Raw genomic sequence first — 27599 nt, 5'->3', positions numbered from 1 at the left:
AGGACAGCAATAACAATAGTGTGAAGGTCTTCACCTTCACACTAATAATAATAATAATAAAGGACAGCAATAACAATAGTGTGAAGGTCTTCACCTTCACACTAATAATAATAAAGGACAGCAATAACAATAGTGTGAAGGTCTTCACCTTCACACTAATAATAATAATAAAGGACAGCAATAACAATAGTGTGAAGGTCTTCACCTTCACACTAATAATAATAATAAAGGACAGCAATAACAATAGTGTGAAGGTCTTCACCTTCACACTAATAATAATAAAGGACAGCAATAACAATAGTGTGAAGGTCTTCACCTTCACACTAACTAGAATTTGCAATTCCTGAAGAAATTGCGTGTGAAGGTGAAGAGGTTGAATAAATACTTGGGGAATGTTGCAGAATGATGTTGAAAAGAGTTGAATCGGTTGAAAAATGTAGAAATTACAAGGGAAAAAGGAAATTTGGGAAAATTGGGTGTGAATTTTGAAATTGAAAATTTGGAATTTTGGGTAAGTGGGAAGTTGTGGAATAGGTAGGAAAATGATGAACATTTATTGTGTAAATAATTTTATTTCCTTTATATTCTTCCCGCTTATCATTTTTATCATTTATCATTTGTAACTTTTGTCATTTTCCCATTTATTTTATAATAATTTAATTCCCTTTATATTCTTCCCGATTATCATTTTTAACGTTTATCATTTGTAACTTTTGTCATTTTCCCATTTATTTTATAATAATTTAATTTCCTTTTTATTCTTCCCGCTTATTATTAACATTTATCATTTGTAACTCTCATCATTTTCCCATTTATTTTATTCATCATTTATTTCCCTTTTTCATTTTTCCTTTCTTTCATTTCGAAAAAAGTAGAATAACAATAGTGCGAAGGTCTTCGCCTTCACACGCAATTTCTCCAGAAATTGCAATTCTAGTTGTGTGAAGGCGAAGGCCTTCACACATTGTTATTCTACTTTATTATTATTATTATTGTGTGAAGGCGAAGGCCTTCACACATTGTTATTCTACTTTATTATTATTATTAGTGTGAAGGTGAAGACCTTCACACTATTGTTATTGCTGTCCTTTATTATTATTAGTGTGAAGGTGAAGACCTTCACACTATTGTTATTGCTGTCCTTTATTATTATTAGTGTGAAGGTGAAGACCTTCACACTATTGTTATTGCTGTCCTTTATTAGTGTGAAGGTGAAGACCTTCACACTATTGTTATTGCTGTCCTTTATTATTAGTGTGAAGGTGAAGACCTTCACACTATTGTTATTGCTGTCCTTTATTATTATTATTATTAGTGTGAAGGTGAAGACCTTCACACTATTGTTATTGCTGTCCTTTATTAGTGTGAAGGTGAAGACCTTCACACTATTGTTATTGCTGTCCTTTATTATTATTATTATTATTAGTGTGAAGGTGAAGACCTTCACACTATTGTTATTGCTGTCCTTTATTATTATTATTAGTGTGAAGGTGAAGACCTTCACACTATTGTTATTGCTGTCCTTTATTATTATTATTAGTGTGAAGGTGAAGACCTTCACACTATTGTTATTGCTGTCCTTTATTATTATTATTATTATTATTCTTCTTATTCCGCTCACTTTTTTGACGCTTAACTCCTTCCACATACTTCAACCGATTCACTCCGTTCCACTTTTCACTTATTCCAAATATTCATGACACGGCTGCTTACATTTTTTTTGTTCGAAAAATTTTCCGTTTTCACAAAATTCACGATTTTGTGGCATTTTTTTCCCCATTCATTCTTAATGGCAGATTCAACATTTCACATTTTTGTTGTTCCAGTTTGAAATTCACTTATTTCAACACATTCAAATCACATTGGGGACATTCCCAAACTTGCCAAATTCAAAAATTTCACGTTTTCACTTTTAAAATTTGCACAAAATTTTGCAAAATTTCACAAAATTTAGTTTTTCACTTCTAGTTTCTACATTTTTCCACCGATTCAACTCGTTCCAACTTTCAACTGTTCATCTTTTGCCTACCTATTCCACACCTTCCCACTTAGCAAAATTTCCAAATTTTCAATTTTGAAATTCACACCAAATTTTCCCAAAATTTAGTTTTTCCCTTCTAATTTCTACATTTTTCAACCGATTCAACCCATTCCAACTTTATTCACTTTGTTCACCTTATGCTTACCATATTCACCCCCTTCACCCCCACTTCCACAATTCAACCCTTGACCCCCACTTCCAGAGTGGCGGCCATCTTGGATTGACCCTGAAGTGCCCCAATGAACCCGGAATGAACTGGAAGTGCCCCAAATCAAACCGGAATTGACCCCAAATGAACCGGAAGTGACCTCAGGTAAACCGGAAGTGACCCCAAATCAAACCGGAAGTGACCCCAAATCAAACCGGAAGTGACCTTTTTAAACCGGAAGTGACCCCAAATAAACCGGAAGTGACCTCAGCTGGACCGGAAGTGCCTCTAATCAAACCGGAAGTGACCCAAATAGACCGGAAGTTACCCAAATCAAACCGGAAGTGACCATATTTCAACATTAAGTGCCCAAAATACCTACATTTGCGCTAACTTTTGCAAATTTTGCCCGATTAAACCCATTTCAACATTTTAACCCCAAAAGTGAACCTCCTGAAGCCGTTTCTTTCCTTTTGTTCCAAATTTCAGAAACTTTTGGTGCAATTTTTTTTTCTTTTAATTCCCATTCATTCTCTATTAGGATTCAAGATTTGCTCTAACTTCTACATTTTTTAACCGATTCAACTCGTTCCAACTTTCAACTGTTCCTCTTTTGCCTTCCTATTCCACAACTTCCCACTTACCAAAAATTCTCTACAATTTTGTTTTTCTACTCTAATTTCTACATTTTCAACTTATTCAACCCATTCCACCTTTCAACTGTTCATCATTTTCCTACCTATTCCACAACTTCCCACTTACCCAAAATTCCAAATTTTCAATTTTGAAATTCACACCCAATTTTCCCAAATTTCCTTTTTCCCTTGTAATTTCTACATTTTTCAACCGATTCAACTCTTTTCAACATCATTCTGCAACATTCCCCAAGTATTTATTCAACCTCTTCACCTTCACACGCAATTTCTTCAGGAATTGCAAATTCTAGTTATTATTATTATTATTATTATTCTACTTATTCCGCTCACTTTTTTGACGCTTAACTCCTTCCACATACTTCAACCGATTCACTCCGTTCCACTTTTCACTTATTCCAAATATTCATGACACGGCTGCTTACATTTTTTTTGTTCGAAAAATTTTCCGTTTTCACAAAATTCACGATTTTGTGGCATTTTTTTCCCCATTCATTCTTAATGGCAGATTCAACATTTCACATTTTTGTTGTTCCAGTTTGAAATTCACTTATTTCAACACATTCAAATCACATTGGGGACATTCCCAAACTTGCCAAATTCAAAAATTTCACGTTTTCACTTTTAAAATTTGCACAAAATTTTGCAAAATTTCACAAAATTTAGTTTTTCACTTCTAGTTTCTACATTTTTCCACCGATTCAACTCGTTCCAACTTTCAACTGTTCATCTTTTGCCTACCTATTCCACACCTTCCCACTTAGCAAAATTTCCAAATTTTCAATTTTGAAATTCACACCAAATTTTCCCAAAATTTAGTTTTTTCCCTTCTAATTTCTACATTTTTCAACCGATTCAACCCATTCCAACTTTATTCACTTTGTTCACCTTATGCTTACCATATTCACCCCCTTCACCCCCACTTCCACAATTCAACCCTTGACCCCCACTTCCAGAGTGGCGGCCATCTTGGATTGACCCTGAAGTGCCCCAATGAACCCGGAATGAACTGGAAGTGCCCCAAATCAAACCGGAATTGACCCCAAATGAACCGGAAGTGACCTCAGGTAAACCGGAAGTGACCCCAAATCAAACCGGAAGTGACCCCAAATCAAACCGGAAGTGACCTTTTTAAACCGGAAGTGACCCAAAATAAACCGGAAGTGACCTCAGCTAGACCGGAAGTGCCTCTAATCAAACCGGAAGTGACCCAAATAGACCGGAAGTGACCCAAATCAAACCGGAAGTGACCATATTTCAACTTTAAGTGCCCTAAATACCTACATTTGCGCTAACTTTTGCAAATTTTGCCCGATTAAACCCATTTCAACATTTTAACCCCAAAAGTGAACCTCCTAAAGCTGTTTTTTTCCTTTTGTTCCAAATTTCAAAAAATTTTGGTGCAATTTTTTTTTCTTTTAATTCCCATTCATTCTCTATTAGGATTCAAGATTTGCTCTAACTTCTACATTTTTTAACCGTTCCAACTTTCAACTGTTCCTTTTTTGCCTTCCTATTCCACAACTTCCCACTTACCAAAAATTCTCTACAATTTTGTTTTTCTACTCTAATTTCTACATTTTCAACTTATTCAACCCATTCCACCTTTCAACTGTTCATCATTTTCCTACCTATTCCACAACTTCCCACTTACCCAAAATTCCAAATTTTCAATTCACACCCAATTTTCCCAAATTTCCTTTTTCCCTTGTAATTTCTACATTTTTCAACCGATTCAACTCTTTTCAACATCATTCTGCAACATTCCCCAAGTATTTATTCAACCTCTTCACCTTCACACGCAATTTCTTCAGGAATTGCAAATTCTAGTTATTATTATTATTCTACTTATTCCGCTCACTTTTTTGTCCGTTAACTACTTTCACATACTTTAACCGATTCACTCCATTCCACTTTTCACTGATTCCAAATATTCATGACACGGGTGCTTACATTTTTTTCGTTCAAAAAATTTTCCGTTTTCGCAAAATTCACAAAATTCCGGCAAATTCTTCCCCATTCATTCTTAATGGCAGATTCAACATTTCACATTTACGTTGCTCCAGTTTGAAATTCACTTAATTCAACACATTCAAATCACATTGGGGACATTCCCAAACTTGCCAAATTCAAAAATTTCACGTTTTCACTTTTAAAATTTGCACAAAATTTTGCAAAATTTCACAAAATTTAGTTTTTCACTTCTAATTTCTACATTTTTCCACCGATTCAACTCGTTCCAACTTTCAACTGTCCATCTTTTGCCTACCTATTCCACACCTTCCCACTTACCAAAATTTCCAAATTTTCAATTTTGAAATTCACACCAAATTTTCCAAAAATTTAGTTTTTCCCTTCTAATTTCTACATTTTTCAACCGATTCAACCCATTCCAACTTTATTCACTTTGTTCACCTTATGCTTACCATATTCACCCCCTTGACCCCCACTTCCAGTGTGGCGACCATCTTGGATTGACCTTGAAGTGCCCCCAATGAACCCAGAATGAACCAGAAGTATCTCAAATCAAACCGGAAGTGACCTTAGGTAAACCAGAAGTGACCTTAGGTAAACCGGAAGTGACCCCAAATCAAACCGGAAGTGACCCCAAATCAAACCGGAAGTGACCTTTTTAAACCAGAAGTGACCTTTTTAAACCGGAAGTGACCTCAGCTAGACAGGAAGTGCCTCTTATCAAACCGGAAGTGACCCAAATAGACCGGAAGTGACCCAAATCAAAACGGAAGTGACCATATTTCTACATTAAGTGCCCTAAATACATACATTTGCACTAACTTTCGCAAATTTTGCCCGATTAAACCCGTTTCAACATTTTAACCCCAAAAGTGAACCTCCTGAAGCCTTTTTTACCTTTTGTCCCAAATTTCAAAAAATTTTGGTGCAATTTTTTTTCTTTTAATTCCCATTCATTCTCTATTAGGATTCAAGATTTGCTCTAACTTCTACATTTTTTAACCGATTCAACTCGTTCCAACTTTCAACTGTTCCTCTTTTGCCTTCCTATTCCACAACTTCCCACTTACCAAAAATTCTCTGCAATTTTGTTTTTCTACTCTAATTTCTACATTTTTCAACTTATTTAAGCCATTCCACCTTTCAACTGTTCATCATTTTCCTACCTATTCCACAACTCCACACTTACCCAAAATTCCAAATTTTCAATTTTGAAATTCACACACAATTTTCCCAAATTTCCTTTTTTCCTTGTAATTTCTACATTTGTCAACCGATTCAACTCTTTTCAACATCATTCTGCAGCATTCCCCAAGTATTTATTCAACCTCTTCACCTTCACACGCAATTTCTTCAGGAATTGCAATTTCTAGTTATTATTATTATTCTACTTATTCCGCTCACTTTTTTGTCCGTTAACTACTTCCACATACTTCAACCGATTCACTCCATTCCACTTTTCACTGATTCCAAATATTCATGACACGGGTGCTTACATTTTTTTCGTTCAAAAAATTTTCCGTTTTCGCAAAATTCCGGCAAATTCTTCCCCATTCATTCTTAATGGCAGATTCAACATTTCACATTTACGTTGCTCCAGTTTGAAATTCACTTAATTCAACACATTCAAATCACATTGGGGACATTCCCAAACTTGCCAAATTAGAAAATTTCACGTTTTCACTTTTAAAATTTGCACAAAACTTTGCAAAATTTCACAAAATTTAGTTTTTCACTTCTAATTTCTACATTTTTCCACCGATTCAACTCGTTCCAACTTTCAACTGTTCATCTTTTGCCTACCTATTCCACACCTTCCCACTTACCAAAATGTCCAAATTTTCAATTTTGAAATTCACACCAAATTTTCCAAAAATTTAGTTTTTCCCTTCTAATTTCTACATTTTTCAACCGATTCAACCCATTCCAACTTTATTCACTTTGTTCACCTTATGCTTACCATATTCACCCCCTTCACCCCCACTTCCACAATTCAACCCTTGACCCCCACTTCCGGAGTGGCGGCCATCTTGGATTGACCCTGAAGTGCCCCAATGAACTCGGAATGAACCGGAAGTGCTCCAAATCAAACCGGAATTGACCCAAAATGAACCGGAAGTGACCTCAGGTAAACCGGAAGTGACCCCAAATCAAACCGGAAGTGACCCCAAATCAAACCGGAAGTGACCTTTTTCAACCGGAAGTGACCTTTTTCAACCGGAAGTGACCCCAAATAAACCGGAAGTGACCTCAGCTGGAGCGGAAGTGCCTCTAATCAAACCGGAAGTGACCCAAATCAAACCGGAAATGACCATATTTCAACATTAAGTGCCCTAAATACCTACATTTGCGCTAACTTTTGCAAATTTTGCCCGATTAAACCCATTTCAACATTTTAACCCCAAAAGTGAACCTCCTGAAGCCGTTTCTTTCCTTTTGTTCCAAATTTCAGAAACTTTTGGTGCAATTTTTTTTTCTTTTAATTCCCATTTATTCTCTATTAGGATTCAAGATTTGCTCTAACTTCTACATTTTTTAACCGATTCAACTCGTTCCAACTTTCAACTGTTCCTCTTTTGCCTTCCTATTCCACAACTTCCCACTTACCAAAAATTCTCTACAATTTTGTTTTTCTACTCTAATTTCTACATTTTCAACTTATTCAACCATTCCACCTTTCAACTGTTCATCATTTTCCTCCCTATTCCACAACTTCCCACTTACCCAAAATTCCAAATTTTCAATTTTGAAATTCACACCCAATTTTCCCAAATTTCCTTTTTCCCTTGTAATTTCTACATTTTTCAACCGATTCAACTCTTTTCAACATCATTCTGCAACATTCCCCAAGTATTTATTCAACCTCTTCACCTTCACACGCAATTTCTTCAGGAATTGCAAATTCTAGTTATTATTATTTTTCTACTTATTCCGCTCACTTTTTTGTCCGTTAACTACTTCCACATACTTCAACCGATTGACTCCGTTCCACTTTTCACTTATTCCAAATATTCATGACATAGGTGCTTACATTTTTTTCGTTCAAAAAATTTTCCGTTTTCACAAAATTCACGATTTTATGGCAATTTTTTCCCCATTCATTCTTAATGGCAGATTCAACATTTCACATTTTTGTTGTTCCAGTTTGAAATTCACTTATTTCAACACATTCAAATCACATTGGGGACATTCCCAAACTTGCCAAATTCAAAAATTTCACGTTTTCACTTTTAAAATTTGCACAAAATTTTGCAAAATTTCGCTAAATTCAGTTTTTCACTTCTAATTTCTACATTTTTCCACCGATTCAACTCGTTCCAACTTTCAACTGTTCATCTTTTGCCTACCTATTCCACACCTTCCCACTTAGCAAAATTTCCAAATTTTCAATTTTGAAATTCACACCAAATTTTCCAAAAATTTAGTTTTTCCCTTCTAATTTCTACATTTTTCAACCGATTCAACCCATTCCAACTTTATTCACTTTGTTCACCTTATGCTTACCATATTCACCCCCTTCACCCCCACTTCCACAATTCAACCCTTGACCCCCACTTCCAGAGTGGCGGCCATCTTGGATTGACCCTGAAGTGCCCCAATGAACTCGGAATGAACCGGAAGTGCCCCAAATCAAACCGGAATTGACCCCGAATGAACCGGAAGTGACCTCAGGTAAACCGGAAGTGACCCCAAATCAAACCGGAAGTGACCGTTTAAAACCGGAAGTGACCGTTTAAAACCGGAAGTGACCCCAAATAAACCGGAAGTGACCTCAGGTAGACCGGAAGTGCCTCTAATCAAACCGGAAGTGACCCAAATAGACCGGAAGTGACCCAAATCAAACCGGAAGTGACCATATTTCAACATTAAGTGCCCTAAATACCTACATTTGCGCTAACTTTTGCAAATTTTGCCCGATTAAACCCATTTCAACATTTTAACCCCAAAAGTGAACCTCCTAAAGCTGTTTTTTTTCCTTTTGTTCCAAATTTCAAAAAATTTTGGTGCAATTTTTTTTCTTTTAATTCCCATTCATTCTCTATTAGGATTCAAGATTTGCTCTTCTACATTTTTTAACCGATTCAACTTGTTCCAACTTTGAACTGTTCTTCTTTTGCCTTCCTATTCCACAACTACCCACTTACCAAAAATTCTCTACAATTTTGTTTTTCTAATCTAATTTCTACATTTTTCAACTTATTCAACCCATTCGACCTTTCAACTGTTCATCATTTTCCTACCTATTCCACAACTTCCCACTTACCCAAAATTCCAAATTTTCAATTTTGTAATTCACACCCAATTTTCCCAAATTTCCTTTTTCCCTTGTAATTTCTACATTTTTCAACCGATTCAACTCTTTTCAACATCATTCTGCAACATTCCCCAAGTATTTATTCTACCTCTTCACCTTCACACGCAATTTCTTCAGGAATTGCAAATTCTAGTTATTATTATTATTATTCTACTTATTCCGCTCACTTTTTTGTCCGTTAACTACTTCCACATACTTCAACCGATTCACTCCATTCCACTTTTCACTGATTCCAAATATTCATGACACGGGTGCTTACATTTTTTTCGTTCAAAAAATTTTCCGTTTTCGCAAAATTCACAAAATTCCGGCAAATTCTTCCCCATTCATTCTTAATGGCAGATTCAACATTTCACATTTACGTTGCTCCAGTTTGAAATTCACTTAATTCAACACATTCAAATCACATTGGGGACATTCCCAAACTTGCCAAATTAGAAAATTTCACGTTTTCACTTTTAAAATTTGCACAAAATTTTGCAAAATTTCACAAAATTTAGTTTTTCACTTCTAATTTCTAAATTTTTCCACCGATTCAACTCGTTCCAACTTTCAACTGTTCATCTTTTGCCTACCTATTCCACACCTTCCCACTTAGCAAAATTTCCAAATTTTCAATTTTGAAATTCACACCAAATTTTCCAAAAATTTAGTTTTTCCCTTCTAATTTCTATATTTTTCGACCGATTCAACCCATTCCAACTTTATTCACTTTGTTCACCTTATGCTTACCATAGTCACCCCCTTCACCCCCACTTCCACAATTCAACCCTTGACCCCCACTTCCAGAGTGGCGGCCATCTTGGATTGACCCTGAAGTGCCCCAATGTACGCAGAATGAACTGGAAGTGCCCCAAATCAAACCGGAATTGACCCCAAATGAACCGGAAGTGACCTCAGGTAAACCGGAAGTGACCCCAAATCAAACCGGAAGTGACCCCAAATCAAACCGGAAGTGACCTTTTTCAACCGGAACTGACCTTTTTAAACCGGAAGTGACCCCAAATAAACCGGAAGTGACCTCAGCTACACCGGAAGTGCCTCTAATCAAACCAGAAGTGACCCAAATCAAACCGGAAGTGACCATATTTCAACATTAAGTGCCCTAAATACCTACATTTGCGCTAACTTTTGCAAATTTTGCCCGATTAAACCCATTTCAACATTTTAACCTCAAAAGTGAACCTCCTGAAGCCGTTTTTTTCCTTTTGTTCCAAATTTCAGAAACTTTTGGTGCAATTTTTTTTTCTTTTAATTCCCATTCATTCTCTATTAGGATTCAAGATTTGCTCTAACTTCTACATTTTTTAACCGATTCAACTCGTTCCAACTTTCAACTGTTCCTCTTTTGCCTTCCTATTCCACAACTTCCCACTTACCAAAAATTCTCAACAATTTTGTTTTTCTACTCTAATTTCTACATTTTCAACTTATTCAACCCATTCCACCTTTCAACTGTTCATCATTTTCCTACCTATTCCACAACTTCCCACTTACCCAAAATTCCAAATTTTCAATTTTGAAATTCACACCGAATTTTCCCAAATTTCCTTTTTCCCTTGTAATTTCTACATTTTTCAACCGATTCAACTCTTTTCAACATCATTCTGCAACATTCCCCAAGTATTTATTCAACCTCTTCACCTTCACACGCAATTTCTTCAGGAATTGCAAATTCTAGTTATTAGTGTGAAGGTGAAGACCTTCACACTATTGTTATTGCTGTCCTTTATTATTATTATTATTATTATTATTATTATTATTCTACTTATTCCGCTCACTTTTTTGACGCTTAACTCCTTCCACATACTTCAACCGATTCACTCCGTTCCACTTTTCACTTATTCCAAATATTCATGACACGGCTGCTTACATTTTTTTTGTTCGAAAAATTTTCCGTTTTCACAAAATTCACGATTTTGTGGCATTTTTTTCCCCATTCATTCTTAATGGCAGATTCAACATTTCACATTTTTGTTGTTCCAGTTTGAAATTCACTTATTTCAACACATTCAAATCACATTGGGGACATTCCCAAACTTGCCAAATTCAAAAATTTCACGTTTTCACTTTTAAAATTTGCACAAAATTTTGCAAAATTTCACAAAATTTAGTTTTTCACTTCTAGTTTCTACATTTTTCCACCGATTCAACTCGTTCCAACTTTCAACTGTTCATCTTTTGCCTACCTATTCCACACCTTCCCACTTAGCAAAATTTCCAAATTTTCAATTTTGAAATTCACACCAAATTTTCCCAAAATTTAGTTTTTTCCCTTCTAATTTCTACATTTTTCAACCGATTCAACCCATTCCAACTTTATTCACTTTGTTCACCTTATGCTTACCATATTCACCCCCTTCACCCCCACTTCCACAATTCAACCCTTGACCCCCACTTCCAGAGTGGCGGCCATCTTGGATTGACCCTGAAGTGCCCCAATGAACCCGGAATGAACTGGAAGTGCCCCAAATCAAACCGGAATTGACCCCAAATGAACCGGAAGTGACCTCAGGTAAACCGGAAGTGACCCCAAATCAAACCGGAAGTGACCCCAAATCAAACCGGAAGTGACCTTTTTCAACCGGAAGTGACCTTTTTAAACCGGAAGTGACCCCAAATAAACCGGAAGTGACCTGAGCTAGACCGGAAGTGCCTCTAATCAAACCGGAAGTGACCCAAATCAAACCGGAAATGACCATATTTCAACATTAAGTGCCCTAATTACCTACATTTGCGCTAACTTTTGCAAATTTTGCGCGATTAAACCCATTTCAACATTTTAACCCCAAAAGTGAACCTCCTGAAGCCGTTTCTTTCCTTTTGTTCCAAATTTCAGAAACTTTTGGTGCAATTTTTTTTTCTTTTAATTCCCATTCATTCTCTATTAGGATTCAAGATTTGCTCTAACTTCTACATTTTTTAACCGATTCAACTCGTTCCAACTTTCAACTGTTCCTCTTTTGCCTTCCTATTCCACAACTTCCCACTTACCAAAAATTCTCTACAATTTTGTTTTTCTACTCTAATTTCTACATTTTCAACTTATTCAACCCATTCCACCTTTCAACTGTTCATCATTTTCCTACCTATTCCACAACTTCCCACTTACCCAAAATTCCAAATTTTCAATTTTGAAATTCACACCCAATTTTCCCAAATTTCCTTTTTCCCTTGTAATTTCTACATTTTTCAACCGATTCAACTCTTTTCAACATCATTCTGCAACATTCCCCAAGTATTTATTCAACCTCTTCACCTTCACACGCAATTTCTTCAGGAATTGCAAATTCTAGTTATTATTATTATTCTACTTATTCCGCTCACTTTTTTGTCCGTTAACTACTTTCACATACTTCAACCGATTCACTCCATTCCACTTTTCACTGATTCCAAATATTCATGACACGGGTGCTTACATTTTTTTCGTTCGAAAAATTTTCCGTTTTCGCAAAATTCACAAAATTCCGGCAAATTCTTCCCCATTCATTCTTAATGGCAGATTCAACATTTCACATTTACGTTGCTCCAGTTTTAAATTCACTTAATTCAACACATTCAAATCACATTGGGGACATTCCCAAACTTGCCAAATTCAAAAATTTCACGTTTTCACTTTTAAAATTTGCACAAAACTTTGCAAAATTTCACAAAATTTAGTTTTTCACTTCTAATTTCTACATTTTTCCACCGATTCAACTCGTTCCAACTTTCAACTGTTCATCTTTTGCCTACCTATTCCACACCTTCCCACTTAGCAAAATTTCCAAATTTTCAATTTTGAAATTGACACCAAATTTTCCAAAAATTTAGTTTTTCCCTTCTAATTTCTACATTTTTCAACCGATTCAACCCATTCCAACTTTATTCACTTTGTTCACCTTATGCTTACAATATTCACCCCCTTCACCCCCACTTCCACAATTCAACCCTTGACCCCCACTTCCAGAGTGGCGGCCATCTTGGATTGACCCTGAAGTGCTCCCAATGACCCTAGAATGAACCGGAAGTGCCCCAAATCGAACCGGAAGTGACCTTAGGTAAACAGGAAGTGACCTTAGGTAAACCGGAAGTGACCCCAAATCAAACCGGAAGTGACCTTTTTAAACCGGAAGTGACCTTTTTAAACCGGAAGTGACCCCAAATAAACCGGAAGTGACCTCAGCTAGACCGGAAGTGCCTCTAATCAAACCGGAAGTGACCCAAATAGACCGGAAGTGACCCAAATCAAACCGGAAGTGACCCCAAATGAACCGGAAGTGACCTCAAGTAAACCGGAAGTGACCCCAAATCAAACCGGAAGTGACCTTTTTAAACCGGAAGTGACCTTTTTAAACCGGAAGTGACCCCAAATAAACCGGAAGTGACCTCAGCTAGACCGGAAGTGCCTCTATTCAAACCGGAAGTGACTCAAATAGACCGGAAGTGACCCAAATCAAACCGGAAGTGACCCCAAATGAACCGGAAGTGACCCCAGGTAAACCGGAAGTGACCCCAAATCAAACCGGAAGTGACCTTTTTAAACCGGAAGTGACCTTTTTAAACCGGAAGTGACCCCAAATAAACCGGAAGTGACCTCAGCTAGACCGGAAGTGCCTCTATTCAAACCGGAAGTGACCCAAATAGACCAGAAGTGACCCAAATCAAACCGGAAGTGACTCCAAATGAACCGGAAGTGACCCCAGGTAAACCGGAAGTGACCCCAAATCAAACCGGAAGTGACCTTTTTAAACCGGAAGTGACCTTTTTAAACCGGAAGTGACCCCAAATAAACAGGAAGTGACCTCTGCTAGACCGGAAGTGCCTCTAATGAAACCGGAAGTGACCCAAATAGACCGGAAGTGACCCAAATCACCCCGGAAGCGACCTTATTTCAACATTAACTGCCCTAAATAGCTACATTAGTCGCTAACTTTTGCATTTTTTGTCCGATTGAACCCATTTCAACATTTTAACCCCAAAAGTGAACCTCCTGAAGCCGTTTTCTTCCTTTTGTTCCAAATTTCAAAAAATTTTGGCGCAATTGCTTTTTCTTTTAATTCCCATTCATTCTCTATGGGGATTCAAGATTTGCTCTAACTTCTACATTTTTTAACCGTTTCAACCTGTTCCAACTTTCAACTGTTCATCTTTTGCCTACCTATTCCACAACCTCCCACTTACCAAAAATCCCAAACTTTCAAATTTGAGATTCAACCAAATTCTCCAAAATTTAGTATTACACTTCTATTTTCCACACTTCTCAAGAAATTCAACTCATTTCAACATCATTCGCCATCATTCCCCAAGAAGTGATTCAAAGTCTTCGCCTTCACACGCAATTTCTCCAGAAATTGCATTTTCTAGTAATAGAGAATGGTGTAGAATAACATATGTGTGAAGGCCATCGCCTTCACACAATAATAATATTAATAGAGAATGGTGTAGAATAACATATGTGTGAAGGCCATCGCCTTCACACAATAATAGAGAATGGTGTAGAATAACATATGTGTGAAGGCCATCGCCTTCACACAATAATAGAGAATGGTGTAGAATAACATATGTGTGAAGGCCATCGCCTTCACACAATAATAATAGAGAATGGTGTAGAATAACATATGTGTGAAGGCCATCGCCTTCACACAATAATAATAATAGAGAATGGTGTAGAATAACATATGTGTGAAGGCCATCGCCTTCACACAATAATAATAGAGAATGGTGTAGAATAACATATGTGTGAAGGCGATGGCCTTCACACAATAATAGAGAATGGTGTAGAATAACATATGTGTGAAGGCCATCGCCTTCACACAATAAAGGACAGCAATAACAATAGTGTGAAGCTCTTCACCCTCACACTAATAATAATAATAATAATAAAGGACAGCAATAACAATAGTGTGAAAGTCTTCACCTTTTCCATAAATAATACATTATAAGACCGAAACTGCGGGCTGTATGAAATCTGACCGGGGGCCAAATTTGGCCCGCGAACCGGACTTTGGACACGCAGGGTGCAAAAGTTTGACCCCTGTAAATGTGCAAACATGAGCCAAAATTGGACTTACAAAGCATTTCCTGATGCCACCAAAAAGGGGGCTAATAGATTGTGAAAAGGTAGCAAGCTACAATGAACTGTAGACTAGAATGTGGACTGTAAATGTCTGTGTGGCTGGCATAAATGGAGCCCAAAAATTCCTCGCAAAAAAGGTTTGATCATTTTTTAAGTCACATTTTTTTCCCAGTCCTAGTTTGTGTCAAGTATGAGTGTGTTTTTACTTTGATTTCTCTGCTGAAAATCCAAACAGCCTTACCGTAACTGAATTTGAACCATATAATCCCTTCTGCCACCGGGAAGAAAATCCCTGTAAACCAAAACAATTGAGTATATAACTTTATACATTACAAGCGGAATTTTGTTTTGTAAGTTCTCTACCAAAGATTCACCTGGATATGCATACTTCTCGAACTTGCTGGGGTGTCAAGGCAAAGATAAAATACTTCTCTTGATGATGTCTTGGTGAAGTACTTGCTCCTGAAAACAAATTCCACTGTGTTTACTGTATGCAGAGGCTGTTATTTTAGCCACCAATCAGTCATATATGAGGGGACAATATTAATAATTAATATTAGGCACATTTCTCTACCGACTGTGACTGATCTATTTTAACTCACCTGGCAAAAAGCATATAAGAAAAGGAAACTGACCAACATTTCAAGTATTTTATGACAACTGCAAGTTTAACAAAAATACAACTGAATGTTAAAATACAAAGTTGACAAAAGCCATGTTTGTGAAAACAAAATTAAACGAAATTACTATTTGTGAGAGAGACTCAACGCTATCAGCCATAAGCACAGTGAAAATAAAAAAAAGATGAAAATGAAAACATCTATCCAGTAATCCCTAGTTTATCGCAGTTAATTGGTTCCACGCCCACCCGCGATAGGTGAAAATCCGCGAAGTAGAGAACATACATTATTACAATATCCACACAAGGATTTTTATGAACTTTTATTTCATATTTAAACACTTTTATGTACCGTATTTTCCGCACTATTAGGTGCACTTAAAAACTTAAATTTTACTCAAAAAAACACAGTGCACCTTATAATGAAGAGCGCCTTATATATGGATCAATTGATGAATTTGTTGATCCATACTGGTTGTACACAGCGCTCTGCCAAATTGTTTCAGTATGTTTTAGTACGACTAGTAAATTACAAGGTCGCGTCGCTTCCCAGCATTACGGCAACCGTGGTCAGGAGGCGTCACTTAATAGCTGTTGTACCTGCGAGGCTATTTCATTTCAAAATAGGCTGTTCCGTTAAAGTGTTTGAGTACGTTTACGGATCAATATCAAACGGAATCATAAATAAGCAGCACCAATGTGTTAAATCAGTCTTTTATGGAAAAGAGTTTGAGAAACGTGATTGTTTACAGGGGGCTGCCACGAGACTTTGCTGAGGCTCATAGGAGCCTGCGAGCTGAGGCTCATGGGAGTTTGTGGGTGGCTAATGCTATAATGATAGTTGCTATACGCACAAGGGTATTTCATTTCAAAATAGGCTGCTCCGTTAATGTTTCGAGTAAATTTACAGATCGATATGGAAGGAAAACTTAGGTAAACAGGACCAATGTGTTAGATAAAACTTTAGTCAGTTACGATCATTTTATAGGAGAGCGTTTGAGAAACGCAATTGTTTACAGGGGGCTGCCACGACACTTTGCTGAGGCTCATCGGAGTCTGCGAGCTGAGGCTCATGGGAGTTTGCGGGTGGCTAATGCTATAATGTTAGCTGCTATACGCACGAGGCTATTTCATTTCATAATAGGCTACTCCGTCAATGTTTCAAGTAAATTTAAGGATCGATACGGAAGGGAAACATGGGTAAGCAGTACCAATGTGTTAGATCAAACTTTAGTCAGTTCCGATCATTTTATAGGAGATAGTTTGAGAAACGCGATTGTTTACAGAGGGCTCATTGGTTATTGGCAAGTGGATGCATACCGCAACCCTGGTCAACCTCAGTTTGTTGCGGTATAGCTTCTATTTTAAGCGCCTTTTAATCCAGTGCGCCCTATACCGTATTTTTTGGACTATAAATTGCGTTATTTTTCATAGTTTGGGTGGGGGGGCGACTTATACTCAGGAGCAACTTATATGTGAAATTATACACACATTTTCAAAATTTAAAAATCCGCAATGTAGTGAAAAAGCGATAAACGAACCGCAATGTAGCATGGGATTACTGTAACTTTAACTTTTTTAATCTGATCTGCAACTGCGGCGCATATGCGGCGGTGTTAAGGGCAAAGGGTTCGGTCACGGGATTTAATGACTTGGAGTGACACAGATGGTTTGATAAAATTGTTGTTCATAATTATATGGGCCTGTGGAATATTTTGAAGTGCAACCACAGTCACCGGCGCGCACCCAGCATTGTTGACAAAGGACAATCGATAGATTTAATGATTTGGAGTGACACAGATGGTTTGATAAAGGTGTTATTTATGTTATAGTTATTTGAATAACTGTCAATGTTACATCAGGCCCGTTATCAGCTCTTCATTTGTGTTTATGTCACGTTAGCATACCGTATCGTTTAGCCTGTTGCTCGTTCATGTCTGTTCTTGGTGTTTGATTTTGTAGAATAAATTTCCCCCAAAATGCGACTTATACTCCGGTGCGACTTATATATGGTTTTTTTTCACGTTATTGTGCATTTTATGGCTAATGTGCCCTATATATCGGAGCGACTTTTAGTCCGAAAATTACAGTAATAGAAAACGGAGAAATCTGAACGGAGTAAAAAATAGCCCCCCCAAACAGATCATAAAAGTATCTCTGTCGCACCTGGAGGGATAGATGACACTTTTCCACAATCCTGGATACTCCAAATACACCAGAAAATTATTTTAAAAGAAAAACAAGTCGATTTCCCATGACGTGCCCACTTTTCTTGCGACATTGTTGACTATTTGCAATGAAACATTTGATTGTTCTGTGTCACCCCCCAATATTTTAGCAATTTCAAGTATGCTGCATCCCTTTGAAAGACAATTTTTGACTTTTCAGAGTCACTTCAATTGCTTTTTTGCCCCATTTTGCCTGAGGAAATCAAGCTGCCTAATAATTATGCACACTGTGGTGTAGGGCAGAATAGGCAAACTACGGCCCGCGGGCCACATCCGGCCCATGGGGGCGTTTAATCCGGCCCGCAAAATCAGATTTTTTTTTTTATTATTAAACGTTTTTTGGGTCATTTTCTCTGCAATTACAGTGGAGCCTCGGTTTTCGAACACAATCCGTTCCAGAAGGTTGTTCGAGAAGTGAATTGTTAGCATTCCAAATCATATTTTACCATTACAATTAATGGAAAAAAAATAATCCGTTCCAAGCCCCCCCCCCCAAAAAAAAACGCCTTTTTTAAGCATTTTTTCATTTGCGCATTTTTGTCCAATCGCGCAACTGCAGCGCACCGCCGAACGCGCAACCGTAGCGCGTCGCCGACGGCGCAACTGCACCGTGCCGGTCGCATTATTGTGACAGAGCCGTCGCTGAAATTTAGAAAATATTTTTAAAGTCCTGATGTACTTTAAAAATTTAAAGTGGACCTCAGTGCGCAGGTTGCTCAATTTGGTCTGATCGCGCAACCGCAGCGCACTGCCGAACGCACAACCGTAGCGCGTCGCCAACCGCGCAACTGCACCGCGCTGGTCGCATTATTGTGACAGAGCCGTCGCTGAAATTTAGAAAATATTTTTAAAGTCCTGATGTACTTTCCCAAATTTAAGTGGACCTCAGTGTACAGGGAGCTTAATTTGGTCCGATCGCGCAACTGCAGCGCGCCGGGCGCTCAGTGTCGCTTTGCTTTAGGATCGTCTTTGTGTTTTAGGATGGCTTTACTGCTCCCACTTGCTTCCTTTGGAGGCATGATTAGAGTTGATGCAATCCTCAGAGTAACGAGAACGTAATTACGGAGTCAGTTGGCATGCGGGTCCTCTCGGCTCATCTCGCGAGGTTCGACAACCGAATTTCGTCCGACATCCGAAGCAAAAAAATCTCGAATTTTTTGTTCGAATACCGATTTGTTTGAGAACCGGGACGTTCGAAAACCGAGGCGCCACTGTACTATGTTTACCCAGTAGATGGGAAAGCGCCAGCCCGCGCATTTACTCCCTCACAATTGCGTGTACGTACTAAATAGTATGGACCCCGCGCACTCCGCGCTCTATTTCCATCAATGCCGAATTTTGAGTGTGGGCTGTAACGTCAGCATTCTCGTTATTCGCGCGCTGAGCTTTCAGATACAGTTTTACGCTAATGCCACCCACAAACCTTCCCCTGGAATCCTTCCATTAAAATGAGTGTCCCAAGGAAATGAAAGGTTGACACTGAGTGCCGAATGTTAAAAAAGACTGGACAATTTGGCTCCACCTACGTGTGTAGGCAGACGTTCAGCCACATGAACGTCAACAAAGCCCGTCACAGATCTAGGTTAACGGACCAACACCTCGGCTCTATCCTAAGAATTACCACAACAAATTTTACTCCAGACCATGATGCACTCGCAAAAAAGGGAGACCAACAGATGTACTTAGATGTACGTATTCTTTCACTAATTCTTCAAGATGATGTATTTGGTCAGAATGTTTGCCGTTTGATGTGATTTCGCCTCATTAGAGAAACATCTTTCATAAATCTGACCTGCAGGCGCAGCAGTGATGGAAATATTATTCATAATAAGTGTCGTATTTAATGAGAATCGCTGATAGTAGTTTTTGGGTAAAATATATTTTTAATGCTTTTAATAAATGCATTTGTTTTCAAAAAGCTTATTTTGATTATCCATGCTTTACTACCTACAAAAAGTAAAAACCTTTTATGCAATGACCCTTACATGTCATTCCTATTACTTCACACAAACACTACATTCATCTGCTCCTGGTTCGGTCCCCCGGTCAAAATTTAGAACCTAATTTGGCAAGTCAAAAAGTTTGCCCACCCCTGGTATAGGGTGTCGATCTACTGAGGTCCCACCATCCCTCATAACACAAATAACCTGATTATATTTGTTGATTTTGGCAAATACATAAACAATATACTAATTACAGATTTATTTCACATTTGTTTGACATGACTTGACGAAAAGGGAAACAGGAGGAAGCAATTATGCATATCTCGTCCCGTCTCGATTACAACGAAGGAATCACTGCCAGGCACACAATTTAAATGTTTACAGTGCAACTACATACCACCATATACCATAAAGAGAAAAAAAAAAACAGATTTGTTCAGTATAACATCATTTGAATGTAGCTGTAACAAATTAACTGGAAGTTTGAATAAAAAGTTGAAAAGAAAGAACAGAAATTTGACTAGTATAACATGATTTCAATACAGCAATACCTATATAAAGTAGATGTTTGACCAGGGTAGCTTGAAGAGGCTTCACATAAACATTTGCACACATCAGCAATACCGATGCCAGCCGGCATTGTAGACATAATGGAAGGAATTTTAAAGCATATTAGCTTGGATTTAATGTAGAGTGCACATTTCGTATTAGTAAACACATTACTCCTCGCAAATATCCTCGGCCTCGCTGTGCTCAGCGTCACTGTCCACATACGTGCACACCCTCCTGTCGAACTCTTGAAAACAGCCGCTCTGAGGACCACGGAAAGCTTTTCTCTGATTGTGAGCATTTTTAGTCGATCTTTTTGAGCTCTCCATCTCCGTACATTACACTCTTTGCAATTGTTTGAAGACTCATTTATCACTATCATCTTGAAGTTGGCATCACATGCATGATCAGCAACACCCTCTGCATGACCTGTTACCTCCGATACGAGGCAGTGCCACTGCCAGGAGTTTGAGGAACCAACAAAAGCTGACTGAACCTGAACCTAGGGCCAAGACCAACAGGCTGAGAAACTCCACATTGTATACTGCAGTCAGACTGCAGGCAGACATTATGTAGACAGTATTTTAAACAACAAAACTGACACCTTTTCTATGCCCAGAACGTTTTCCATTCTCCGCTGCCTTGAAAAGCATGTTTTTAAATATTTAATAATTTACTGTTTGTTGTTATTGTAAAGTTCTGCTGTTTCTTCAGTCGGGCCTTTTTTTTGGCTCCACTGCAATCATGAATTAATAAAATCAAATAAAATCATCATAACTTCTCCTCAGCTGCCGGTTAACCTGGCCGATCTTCGACCCACTTTTCTCCAGATGGTCGCTACATTTATCTCTTCTCTTATTTTCTTCTCTTTTCTTTCTTACTGTTATTTTTTATTTTTCTTCTTCGTGCTACCGCTATTTTTATTTTTATTCTTTGTGACAGGGGTTCGCTTTGGCTTGGGGAGTTAAGTTCAGCATTCGCTTTAAAGATATCTGGCGCCATCTAGCGTTGTGAATTAGTATAATGTCGAGACCCCGAATGTAAGACTTTTTTTACTTTTTTACGCTTATTTCAATGCAAAAAAACAACGCCTTATATTCGGGCCAATATGGTACTTAATTTTTCAAATACAGTGATCCCTCGCTACATCGCGGTTCGTTTATTGCGGTTTCACTAAATCGCGGATCTTTTTTCCAAATTAAAAAAAATTAAAAAGTAAAAAAAACTTCTAAATTTATTATGGCACGAAACTTGCCCACACGCCAGCAGAAGGCAAGGAGTGCCCACACAATTGCAGAGCGTACACTTGTACCTTTTTATAAAAAAATTGTTATAGTAATAAGAGTTCTAAAAGCATATTTACAGTGTTGTACTTTGTTATAGAAAAAATTTATAATAATAAAATAGTTCTAAAAACATATTTACAGTATATACACTTGTACCTTGTTATAAAAAAAATTATAATGACAAAACTTGTTCTAAAAACCTATTCACAGTATGTGTTAAGAATTCTCCATGTTATTCAGCCGTGCTTTGATTTAAAGTAGCGATTTATTTTGAAGGCCATTTTCAGGCGATACCGCTTCCTGTTTTGCGTTTGTGTCGGTTACAGTGGTACAGGAGTCATTGACGATGTAAATGGGTTTCCTAACAAGTGAAATGAATGATCACGTGTCCAGGGACATGCGGTCAGAGGAGGCAAGGGAGGCCACGCCTCCCTGCCATCATGAAAAGGGGAAAAAACAAATTCAATTGTTTTATTATAGTCATTTTCCTTTTATTTTTGGTAGTTTTGTATCATTTTGAAACAAAAACGGTGAATTTTTATAGTTATTTTAAAACCAAAGACGAGTCGCTCGGCGGGGCCAACTTCCTGCCTTGCCTCCGCTGAGGATTGCGTAATCACACAGCTGCCTATGCTGACATGCTATGCAGTTAGACTGAACTGTTGTCTGTCTGCCGCTGTTTAAGTGTTCAAACACTGTGGCTTTATTAACTAATTTCCATAGTTAAGATGATGTATATAATATCTAGTGTTTTTTGTCATCTGTCTGTAACGTGGTGTTTCTTCAGATAAACAAAACAGCTTTGAAAAGAGACCCAACGGAGGCAACAAAAAACAGTTCTCCAGCTTTATGGCAGCTTTATGATCCCGGGATGCTTCATGCGCCCACCTGTAGAATAAGTGATCTCCAGTTCAAATTTACAGTGAACAACTGAGGAGCAGTCGTCCATTTATTTCGTTTTACATTCGTTTTTTTTTTTTTCGTTTTTACATTTCGTTTTACAATGGAGGATTACATATCCAAACTCAAACTATTTTCAACTATAGATTTTCGGTTGAAGCAGGAGGTCATCAGTAAAAGAAGACCAACTTCAGAGTTAAAAGGTTTGATTCGGACAACGGAACTTCGGAGCATGTCTTTTCAAACGGAGTGGTAAGCACGATCGAAAACAAGTTTTTGATTCCATGTGCTGTATTGAGTGTTTTTATGTGTGAAGACTGCTGATATGAGATTTTAATTAAAATAGTTCAAATTAAATAATGAATAAGCCACTCTAGAGCAGCGTTCCCCAACCTCTTTTGTGACACGGTTAGGTGTCAGACAACTTTTACCGGGGGGGGGGGGGGGGGGGGGGGGGGGGGGGGGGAGCCAGTTCCTCCCCAGTCATGAACCTCACCGCACGTCACTGCATGTGTCTAACCTTTAGGACAATGTAGTATTGCTCCAAATGTTCGTTTACATTCCTTTAGAGGTCTGTTTTCGCGTGTTAGCACGATCGCGAAATAGCATCTTTCCGCTAACACGTTATCTTGCCCAGTACTTCTTGTTAACATGTTACACGCTTACACGTACGTATATTTAGATTTTCAATATGTATAGAAATTTTTCTGTATGTTATTTATACTATTACTGTATTATTTACATGTTTGAAACAATTATTTAATGTTCTAATAATAAAATATGCACTTAAATGGTTTCATATACATTTATTGACACAAAAAATGTACAGATGAGAAGGTGACCATACTTCGCGGATTTCACTTATCGCGGATGGTTTTTGGAACCAATTATCCGCGATAAACGAGGGATTACTTGGGGGCCCCCCAAGGCTGTGTGCTCAGTCCGCTGCTCTTCACCCTGCTGATGCATGACTGTACTGCGTCCTACAGCGACAACCGCATAGTGAAGTTTGCTGACGACACGACGTCCTGTACTTATTTGTTGTATTATTTGTTTATTTATTATTTATTCATCACTCTTATTTATTCATTGTTTGTGCCTTCTTGTTTTATTTTCTTGTGTTGTTTACTTGTATGGACATTGTGGACTATGTCTTGTCACCGTGGGATAGTGGGAACGTAATTTCGATCTCTTTCTGTGTCTTGGCATGTGAAAAAATTGACAATAAAGCAGACTTTGACTTTGTATATTATGATCAATGATGTTGGTTCCAAAAATATTCCAATATATGTATGCAGGACCTTGTCCAAGGCCCCTTTTATGTTTTGGGTGAATTCTGTGAGGGCGTGGGTAGTGGATTTCTTTTTTTGAAAACCATATTGATTGTCACACTATGCTGTTATCTTCAATGTATTTTTCCAACCTTTGATTAAACAGTTCCTCTATGAATTTGGAGCACTGTGGGAGTATCAAGAAGGGACAATAGTTATTTAATTCATGCTTATTTTCTTGTTTATAAATAGGGAAAACTTTTACTATTTTCATCTTTTCGGGGAATATAGTGGCCCTGTTACAGTCTTTTCTGTAGCATTTATCATTTGCATGTCTCGTTCATTTACATCTGTTGATGTTTTGAATCTACTATATCTTAGAATAGAAAGAATACATGTATATGGTTGTATTGAGCATTCATAGGATGCTTACACAGCATGAAGTTGGAAAACATGCATATCATCATACGGTCAAAATACGCACTTGCCTAATAATTCTGCACACAGGTTCATCCCCTTACCCTTATAGAACTAGTTTTCTAACCCAGCATTCAAATACTAATGTTGAAATCTAACCCATATTAATATCCCAGACCATTATTATCCCTCCGTGAGTCGTCACCTTATTGTGGTGGAGGGGTTTGCGTGTCCTAATGAGCCAAGGTGTCTGGGGCTTTATGCCCCTGGCAGGCTCACTCATAACAAAAAGGGTCCTAGGTGAGGGGCCAGACAAAGCACAGCTCACTAAAACCCCTTATGAAGAATAAAATAAGTGGATTTTGTTTTCCATCGCCCGGACGCAGGTCACCGGGTTCCCCCTCTGGAGCCAGGCCTGGAGCGTTTGGTGGCCGGGCCTTCACCCATGGGGCCCGGCCGGGTACAGCCCGAAAAGGAAACGTGGGTCCCCCTTCCCATGGGCTCACCACCTGTGGGAGGGGCTAAAGGGGTCGGGTGCAAAGTGAGCTGGGCGGCGGCCAAAGGCGGGGGACATTGACGGTCCGATCCCCAGCTGCAGAAGCTGGCTCTTAGAACATGGAATGTCACCTCTCTGGAGCCCGAGCTGTTGTGGAGGGCAGAAAAGCTCTGACTAGACATAGTCGGACTTGGCTCCACACACAGTTTCAGTTGTGGTAGAAGCCCTCTTGAGAGGAGCTGGACTCTCTTCCACTCTGGAGTTGCCTACGGTGAGAGGGCACATTGGGGTTCACCCCGGTGAACAAGAGGGTAGCCTTCCTCCGCCTTCGGGTGGGGGGATGGGTCCTGACTGTTGTTTGTGTCTATGCACCAAACGGCAGCTCAGAGTACCCAACCCTTTTGGGGTCCTTGGAAGAAGTGCTGGAGAGCGCTCGTTCTGGTGACTCCATCGTTCTACTGGGTGACTTCAATGCTCACGTGGGCAATGGCAGTGAGACCTGGAAGGGCGTGATTGGGACGAACGGCTCCCCCAACCTGAACCCGAGTGGTGTTCCATTTTTGGACTTCTGTGCTTGACACAGATTGTCCATAATTAGCACTATGTTCAAGCATAAAGGTGTCCATCTGTGCACTTGGCACCAGGACACCCTAGGCCACAGTTTGATGATCGACTTTGTAGTCGTGTCATCGGATTTGCGGCCGCATGTTTTGGACACTCGGGTGAAGAGAGGGGCGGAGCTGTCAACGAATCACCACCTGGTCATGGGTTGGCTCCGTTGGTGGGGAAGATGCCGGTCCGACCTGATAGACTCTAACGTACTGTGAGGGTCAGAATCCCCTGTCAGGAAGAGCTTCAACTCCCACCTCCGGCAGAGCGTTTCCCACGTCCTGGAAGAGGCGGGGGACATTGACCGAACCCGCTGGTGGACACCGGCGGTATGGGATGCCGTTAAGCTGAAGAAGGAGTCCTCTCGGGCCGTTTTGGCCTGTGGGACTCCGGAGGCAGCCCACAGGTACCGAATGGCCAAGCGGAATGCGGCTTCGGCGGTTGCAGAGGCAAAAACCCGGGCATGGGAGGAGTCGATCTACGCTCCTACCGTCACCTAGTCTCTCCAGCATGTCCTGGGTCGTCCCTGGGATCTCCTGCTTGTGGGACATGCCTGAAACACCTTCCCGGAGAGGCGTCCAGGAGGCATCTGATGAGATGCCTGAGCCACCTCATCTGGCTCCTCTCAACGTGGAGGAGCAGCGGCTCTACTCCGAGTCCCTCACCGATGACCGAACTTCTCACCCTATCTCTAAAGGAGAGCCCTGACACCCTGCGAAGGAAACTCATTTTGGCCGCTTGTACCCGGGATCTTGTTCTTTCGGTCACGACCCATAGCTCGTGACCATAAACAGTGTGTACAATTATTAGGCAAGTGAGCATTTTGACCATATTATCATTCTCATGTGTATTTTCCAACTTCAGGTTGTTTAAACTTGAATGCTTATTGGTTTTAAGCATATCAGGTAAAGTGTATTTGTGTAATGAGGGAGGGTGTGGCCTAAGGAGGTCAACACCCTATATCAAGGTGTGCATAATTATCAGGCAGCATCTTTTTTTCAGGTAACATGGGCCAAAAAAGAGATTTAACTGACTTTGAAAAGTCAAAAATTGTGAAAAGTCTTTCAGAGGGATGCAGCACTCTTGAAATTGCCAAGATATTGTGGCGTGATCACCGAACCATCAAACGTTTTGTTGCATAAGGTCAACAGGGTCGGAAGAAATGTGTTGAGAAGAAAAGACATAAATTAACTGCCAAAGATTTGAGATGAATCAAATGTGAAGCCACCAGGAACCTGTTATCCTCCATTGCTGTCATATTCCAGAACTGTAACCTACCTGGAGTGTACAGAAGTACAAGGTTTCTGTGCTCAGAGACATGGCCAAGGTAAGAAAAGCTGAAACCCGACTACCACTAAACAAGAGACAAAAAAAAAAAAAAAGGCAGCCTTGGCTGAGTCCAACCCTCACTAGAAACGAATCAGACTTACTGCCGGAAATGCGGACCAAACTAACATTGATAGTACAGGGACAGAATCGTTCTTATCAGTGGGTTCGGTACCCCAAATTCCCCAAGGTGTTCCCAGGCCAGTTGGGAGACATGGTTTCTCCAGTGTGTCCTGGGTGAACCCAGGGGCTTCCTTCCAGAGTGGGACATGTGCGGAACACCTCCCTGGGGTGGGATCCAGGAGGCATCCTAACCAGACGCCTGAGCCACCTCATCTGGCTCCTCTCGGGGAGGAGCAGTGGTTCGACTGAGTGCCACGCGGATGGCAAAGCTTTTCATACTATCTCTAAGGGAGCGCCCGGACACCTTGCGGAGGAAAGTCATTTCGGCTGCTTGCATGCGGTATCTCGTTTTGTTCACGACCCACAGCTTGTCCCCATAGGTGAGGGTAGGAAAGTAGATTGACCGATAAATCGTAAGCTCCGCTTTTCGGCTCAGCTCCTTCTTCACCATGACAGACTGGCACAGAGTTTGCATCACAACAGATGCTGCACCAACGCCTCGGCTGCTCTTAAACATTCTGACCATAGAAGTTATGAACAGAATTGTGACAAATGGTGCCTTCCTTTCCTGAGACGCCAGATGGTGGACCAGAATTTCCTTGATGCAGTGCGAAAGTCATGTTCTATGGCGTCACCAAACTCT

The 27599-nt window shown here is 39.3% G+C and overlaps 1 protein-coding gene across 1 annotated transcript in view; it reads right to left on the bottom strand.

The window, feature by feature from the left end:
• Window positions 1–27599, bottom strand: part of LOC125993628 (E3 SUMO-protein ligase PIAS2) — a 269499-nt gene that overhangs the window by 217692 nt on the left and 24208 nt on the right. Inside the window, exons 5-6 of the mRNA XM_068650121.1 lie at window positions 15564–15651; window positions 15431–15481 (exon numbers count right to left, since the gene is read on the bottom strand). Coding sequence (XP_068506222.1) covers window positions 15431–15481; window positions 15564–15651 — 139 coding nt within the window. The remainder of the gene's footprint in view (window positions 1–15430; window positions 15482–15563; window positions 15652–27599) is intronic.

The sequence above is a fragment of the Syngnathus scovelli genome, chromosome 3 (genome assembly GCF_024217435.2).
Source record: "Syngnathus scovelli strain Florida chromosome 3, RoL_Ssco_1.2, whole genome shotgun sequence".
Classification (NCBI taxonomy): domain Eukaryota; kingdom Metazoa; phylum Chordata; class Actinopteri; order Syngnathiformes; family Syngnathidae; genus Syngnathus; species Syngnathus scovelli.
The sequence above is the reverse complement of the archived record's forward strand: the minus strand, read 5'-3'. Positions and strand labels throughout refer to the sequence as shown.